Below are 7,157 nucleotides of genomic sequence, written 5' to 3' on the forward strand. Positions count from 1 at the left end.
AAATATTTAAATGTTCTAGTAAATTGTATTATTTATAATCGGAAACATTAAAAATTTGTGGACATTACTTGACATTCATTTAACTTAACAACTTGTATTTAATTTGTCACGTAATCCAATTTCTAAAAGCATAATATGCTATTTGGTTGTTAAACAAGTATTTTTGGTTTGTTTAGTTTCTAACAACAGATACTTAGATTTAAGAATCTTATTAAATACTAATATGACAAAGAGATTTTTGAAACGTTAAAAATATAATCCATTGGGTCGGTTTAAAAGGAAAGATATCCGAGATCTTCTTAGGTAATAAACTGCTCAATATTACTGAAATTATTTGTTTGGGGACTAGAGTCGAAATCACAGTTGAACTTCGGAAGGAAACTATTTTTCTTTATAACATTTCCCAAAAAGTTAACTTTCAGAAATTTTAATTTTCAAATTCGAATATCTCGTAAACTATTAATTATAATATATATGGGGCATTTCATGTCAAGTGAACCAACTTTTGAAATCGATGTCTTCCGATCGGGATGCACCAAGGTTAGTTCTATTGGATAGTAACTCAGACACAATTTTTCAACAAGATCGGTCAAGAACTCTTTTTTTTTTCTTAAAATAAAGCTTAGATATTTTCCTTGAACACCTATTTGGTCGCTTAGTGGGATGCGAGTGGGATATCTATCAAAATAAATATTTTGTAACTCAAAACATACAATTTTTGACTTTTTTTGCAAAATCAAAAACTTTGTTGACTTTTTTTCAAAATGGTCCCTTTTTTAATTTTTTTTAGCTTAAACAAAAGCTTAGATATTATCCTTGAAGACCCTTTTGGTCGCTTAGTGGGATGCGAGTGGGATATCTATCAAAATAAATATTTTTTAACTCAAGAAATACAATTTTTGATTTTTTTTTGCAAAATCGAAATTTTTTTCGTATCTCGTATCGTATCTCTTGAGTTATAAAATATTTATTTTGATAGATATCCCCTTATAACTCAGAGAGTTCTCGACCGATCTTGTTGAAAAATTGTGTCTGAGTTACTATCCAATAGAACTAACCTTGGTGCATCCCGATCGGAAGACATCGATTTCAAAAGTTGGTTCACTTGACATGAAATGTCCCATATGTATGTAGATCTCTTCTAGTAGATTCCATACATATTCAAATATTTCAAATGAAATTGATCTAAAAATTTAAATTTAGATACTCCACTTTGGGGAATAGAGGCTCCCAATGAAAATTTGAAATTATAAATATGTTGCTATCATAATTTCGCGATGAATTCTTTATATGGATTTCGATATAATTCTTTACGTGAAATCGAACAGATTACCTATCTTAAATATTAAAATATTTCTAAAAAAAATTATATTTATGAGAGATTTCGTAGCTTTATGAAAACCCTAATGCTCCGAAGGACTAAAATTGTTTTCCATCATCTATTATACCGTTTAGCTATTCGATCAAACGATGTCCATCCGTCCGTCCGTCTGGATGGCTGTTCATGTAAACCTTGTGCGCAAACTACAGGTCGCAATATTGAAGATATTTCGATAAAATTTGGTACATATAATGGTAATTTCGGCACAAGGACAAAACCTATTGAAACTGGCTGACATCGGTCCATTATTTCACCTAGCCCCCATACAAATGTTTTCTCCAAATTGAACTTTATCGGTCATAAATGTTTAATTTATGTAGGTACCTACACAAATTTTTCTCCAAATAAGTTTTATTTCTACAGAATTCATGTCACCAAATGTTATTATGATCAATCCATAATTAGTCATAGTTCCCATATAAGACCCGCTTCCGAAAATAACTTTAACGTGCATAAATCTCCTAAAAATGTTGGTATACATATAAAATTCAACATAAATACCTCCAATATAGACATAAATTACTCGACCAAATTTCATGTGATCGTGATCGGTTCAAATTTGGTCGTAGTTCCCATATAGGCCCCCTTCCAAAAATCATTCACGAATATAAATTATTGAAATTTTAAAAGAAAAATGTTTTTTTTGCTACTTGCTTTTGCTTCAAAAATGTAGAGTTTTTTACCAACAAAGCGTCATATGCGGGAAGTTTTGCTTTACTTCTTTAATTTGAAAAAAAAATGCTGCTGAAGCACACCGATTGCTCAACAAAGCTTATGGTGAATGTTCCATCGGTTTCAACATGCGAGAGATGGTTTGTTCGGTTCAGAAGAGGTGATTTTGACACGGAAGACAAAGATTGTCCAGGCAAGCCAAATATGTTTGAAGACCATGAATTGGAGGCATTACTCCATGAAAATTGTTGTTGTGAAATCAACAAGTGCTTGCCAAATCATTGGGATCTACTCAAGCACCAATTTCAAAACGTTTGCAAGCAGAATATGTGTCTAGATATGAAACCGTAATATTTCACCATGACAACGCTCGGCCACATTATGCAATACCTGTTACTAGGGTATTCAATTAATCGGGTTTCTGGTTTAATCGGTTAATCGAGCAAATAATTAATCGAGGTTTAGATTTATTCGGTTAATAATCGGTTAATTTAAAATTATTCGATTAACCGAATAATTTCTATTTTAATTTTAAATTGAAAATACAACAACAAATTTTGTGTACAAAAACATAAAAAAACAGCAAATAAGGTATTTGAGATCATTTTTGTGATAATTTTTTTGTATACATATCGCCTACTTGCTGCAACAACGTCATAACTCAAAATCCGTGTTTTTTGAACTGAGTAATACAAAATATGCGCTGTTCTATAATCTTTCATATAGTTTTATCAGTTTTCAAAGAAGTCAATTATTTTTTGTGTGAGAGTGTTGTTTTGTTGTAAACATCAAAATTAAAATTCATGTTTTCTCGTATATTTGATAAGTAAAAATTTGGGTTAAATATAGATTAGAAAGATATTGACATCTACTATTTATATTTCTGAAATCGCATGATTTGTTGAAAATTTATTTAAGAAATAGTAAAATGTCATAAAATATTCAAAGACGTTTTTCTCGAAACGACTTTTTTTTGAATTATGACGTTGTTGCAGCAAATTAGCGATGTGAGAATTTTTTATGGTTTTATTGAGATTTTCTGAAATAATCTTTTATAAAAAGAATATAATTTAAACGATTTTTTTCTTTAGATTTAATAAAACTTTTCTTGGAAAAAAACTCTCAAAAGCATGATAAAGAATATTCCTTTTTGGATTGTTTTAGATTTTGATTAATTTAACAGCTTCGTTTATTTATGATAAGACTCATTTCAAAAAAAGTTTCGTCTATTAAATATGTCAGTTGTTATACAACTCACTAATCATGTTTATAGGATGTTCAAAAAATATCTAATTTTAATTTGAAATTTGTATTTGAATTGAAACGGATAAAGAAATACAAAAGCATTTTTTTATGTGCAAAAAAAAGGATTTTCGGTTAACCGACACAAATTAATCGGTTTATTTGTTATTTGAAAATCGGCAATTTCAAATTATTCGAACAGTTAACCGTCTAAAATTAATCGGTTATCCGATTAACGGTTAATCGATTGAATACCCTACCTGTTACATATTTAAGTATACGTTATATGGGGGTTAGGATCAATTATGGACGCATCCTTACAGTATTCAGCGAACTGATCTAATATTATATCGGAATTATTTGTGACGAATTTTATCTCGAAACGTATATATTACTGACTCTAATACGGGGACCGATGCTCACCATAATTTGTAAGAACTTGTTTGGGTACACAAAACTTAACTGGAATTAATTTAAAAGAAATTCATATTTAATTAAGAGATTTTCATCTTTTTATCGTAATATTCAGTTAGAATGTTAGAATTTCGAACAAAAATTATTTAAGCATATTTTTTAGACATACGGACTGATGGTGTAGTAGTGTACAAAAAATATTTATGTGTATAAAAACAAATTTTCTTACTAACTAATGACAAAATGATTATGAAATATATGAAAAAAAATTATTAGCGCCCATTTTACTCCAACGTGAGATGTTAGGTAATGCAGTAGTCGGCAATGCAGTATCAAAAAATATATTACAAAATGGTAAGATTCAGCAAATTTCTTTTATGTTGTTGATTTGGAATCCATAACTTAACTAGTTTAAAAGATAAGATTATGTTAAAATTTGAATATTCCTTCAGAAGTTTTTTCGGTTCCCCCTCAATGTGTAGTGTAAATGAATGAGATTTGAATGCAAAATATCTGTTATCACTTCAAATACTACTAAAATTTTCAAAAAAGATACAGTGTCATTAGAAATACTTATCAGTGCAAGCTAATGCTAGAGATGTTAAATTTATTACACTTATATGTAAGTATGTCTCATATATAAATTAATATAAATTTAAGGAAATACATTCTTCAGAATATTCTTCGAAATATTACTGATAATAGACAAATGTTGATAAACAGTGGATGATTTAAAAATACTAAATGGCTATTGATTTGATTGTTTATATCCGTTACAATAACGAAATTAAATAAACCATTAAAAGTAAATATTGAGTGTGAGTGCTTTACTATCTAGTCAATTAAAAATAATTTGGTTTACACTATAAATAGTCCCAAAGAATGAACTTAAAGTCAGTATATCTAAAATACTACTAAATATAAAATGGCAAAATCGATACAATTATTTGTAATACTTTTAATTTTTTGTATAAAAATTCACTCAATATATTCCAATAACAATTTATTTACATCGGACCAGGGAAATGTCTACTATATTGATAATGACCAAAAGGTGATTGATTTCATTTGAATAATTTCAAAAAAAAAAAACTAAAATAAAAAAAAAATGCTCCAAAACTTTTTAGTATTCTTGGTTTGATGCCTTGACGAAATGTGTTAGCATGAATATGAGTTTGGCAACTATTGATACGAAGGAGAAGTCGGATGATATAACATCATTGTTAAAGAAAACACTTGTTAATGTAAATCCTTTGTGGGTCGGTGCAGTTGCTAATGGCAATGATCGGCTTTATGTTTGGATTTCAACTGGTAATAAGGTGACTTACACTAATTGGTATGAAGGAGAGCCAGATTTTTACAACAACAATGAATACTGTCTTCAAACTGGTTGGTCTAATAAAATTCAATGGAATGACCATGAATGTCATAAACAATTTGGTTTAATCTGTGAACTTAATCAGCAGTATCATTTCATAGAGGAAATCGAAACAAAATTACAGAAAGAAGTGGTAAAGGAACAACAACTTCAAAATTAACTGGATAAGAATCAGTTATTGCTGCAGTTATTATTGGATTATAAGAAACCTCATGGCGATACGGATGAAGGATATCATACGAAAAGTAACATGTTTTTCAATATTAACTGATATGTGAAGAGTGAAGGGTGCGAAGAAGACACATTTTAATTTAAAATTTTTTGTATAAATTTGAAAGAATTTGAAAAAATTAGAAAAAAATAGAAACTAAAAATATCGAAAACCATTTGAATTTTTTAAAAGCAAGAAATAAATTATACGCAATTTCAGTTATTGATAACACAAGGCAACAAACTCGAAAAAAATTTAAAGACTTTTTAAACCACTACACAATTTTGAAGTATTGTGGTTACAGTAGTACAAATATGATTCAAATTTTATTAAAAGGTTTTTTTAAAAAAAAAGTTTTATGTAAAAATTTAATTTTTTTTAGACGTTTCTCCACATAATTACTGATAACTTAAAAAGAGTTAGTTAATTTATGCACTTTAAAGTGATTTTCGGAATCGGGTCTATATGGGAGCTATGACTAATTATGGACCGATCGTAACAAAATTTGATGACATGAATTTTGTATATATAAAACTTATATGGAGCGGAATTTATGGAGATACATTTATAAATTAAACATTTATGACCGATAAAGTCCAATTTCGGAAGGGCATTTGTATGGGGGCTAAGTGAAATAATGGACCGATTTCAGCCAGTTTCAATAGGCTTGGTCCTTGACCCGAAAAAATAATATGTTTAAAATTTCATCGAAATATCTTCAAAATTGCCTGTACCTGTACTCTGCGCACAATGTTTACATGGACAGCCAGCCAGCCGACCAGACGGACGGACGGACGGACATCGTTTAATCGACTCAGAAAGTGATTCTAAGTCGATCGGTATACTTTAAGGTGGGTGTTAGACTAATATTTTTGGGCGTTACAAACATCTGCACAAACGCATAATACCCTCCCCACTATGGTGGTGTAGGGTATAAAAATTATTTAAGTATAATTTATACCTCAATTCATAAAGTGACAAAAAAAGCTAAAAACCGGTTATTCGAACCGATTTTTTATAGAAAAAACCGAAAATCGGTTTTTGAAAATTACGCTTTTTCGAATTATTCGAAAACCGGTTTTTTGTATATGTCGAATATTTGATAACTCTACACAATACATCTATGTATATTGTGTAATGGTTTAAAAAGCCTCTAAAATTTGTTCGATTTTGTAGTCTTCAGTTGTTCAATATCTCTTGTAAAAATTCCATAAAAAGTTTCATATAATTAAAATTTAAATTTAAGTAATATAGCCCAGGGTACGTTCTCAATATTAGTTTGACTCGCAATAGAGTAATGTCTCTCTTTAATGTAATATTAAAATGTACACAATGCGTTGCATCCATTGTATTTTCCCACGAAACTGCAGTTTTATTTTTTTTTAAACTTTGCGGTTAATAATTAGAATCACACCCATTAATTGGTCAGGTGGTCATCTACTAGATTTACATTTAAATTCAAGATTCATTATTGTTTTATATTTAGAAAATGTTTAAATTGTGCATGATATGCTGAATATATTTTGAAAGAAGTACTGAGAAAAAAAATCTGAATCAGTTTGTAAGAATAATGAGTAAAAGAAGTTTATTTTTCATCAACACAAGTCAGCATAATCTTTTTGAAATTAGTAATTAAAACAGAATAATTTATTTTCCAATAATTTAAAATGACTAGTACTCTCTATTAATTAAAATGTGCTATGTATTAGAAAAATTACTCGCAATGTGACTTAGTGTAGGTGGTGGATCTGTAAGTAGAGAATAAAATATATAGTCAAGGAGATGTCTTACAAATAAGAACTTATACATCTGATTATAATCCTGCCAATACTAAACTGATGCTAAGTAATGAATAAGGC

The 7,157-nt window shown here is 29.0% G+C and overlaps 1 protein-coding gene across 1 annotated transcript; it reads left to right on the plus strand.

Moving 5' to 3' along the window:
* The first annotated feature begins 4,878 nt into the window (after positions 1-4,878).
* Positions 4,879-5,247, plus strand: LOC135951764 (lectin subunit alpha-like). Its single transcript, XM_065501485.1, has one exon. It carries the CDS (start codon positions 4,879-4,881, stop codon positions 5,245-5,247), a length of 369 nt encoding a protein of 122 aa, XP_065357557.1.
* Positions 5,248-7,157: the final 1,910 nt, after the last annotated feature.

The sequence above is a fragment of the Calliphora vicina genome, chromosome 1 (genome assembly GCF_958450345.1).
Source record: "Calliphora vicina chromosome 1, idCalVici1.1, whole genome shotgun sequence".
Taxonomy (NCBI): domain Eukaryota; kingdom Metazoa; phylum Arthropoda; class Insecta; order Diptera; family Calliphoridae; genus Calliphora; species Calliphora vicina.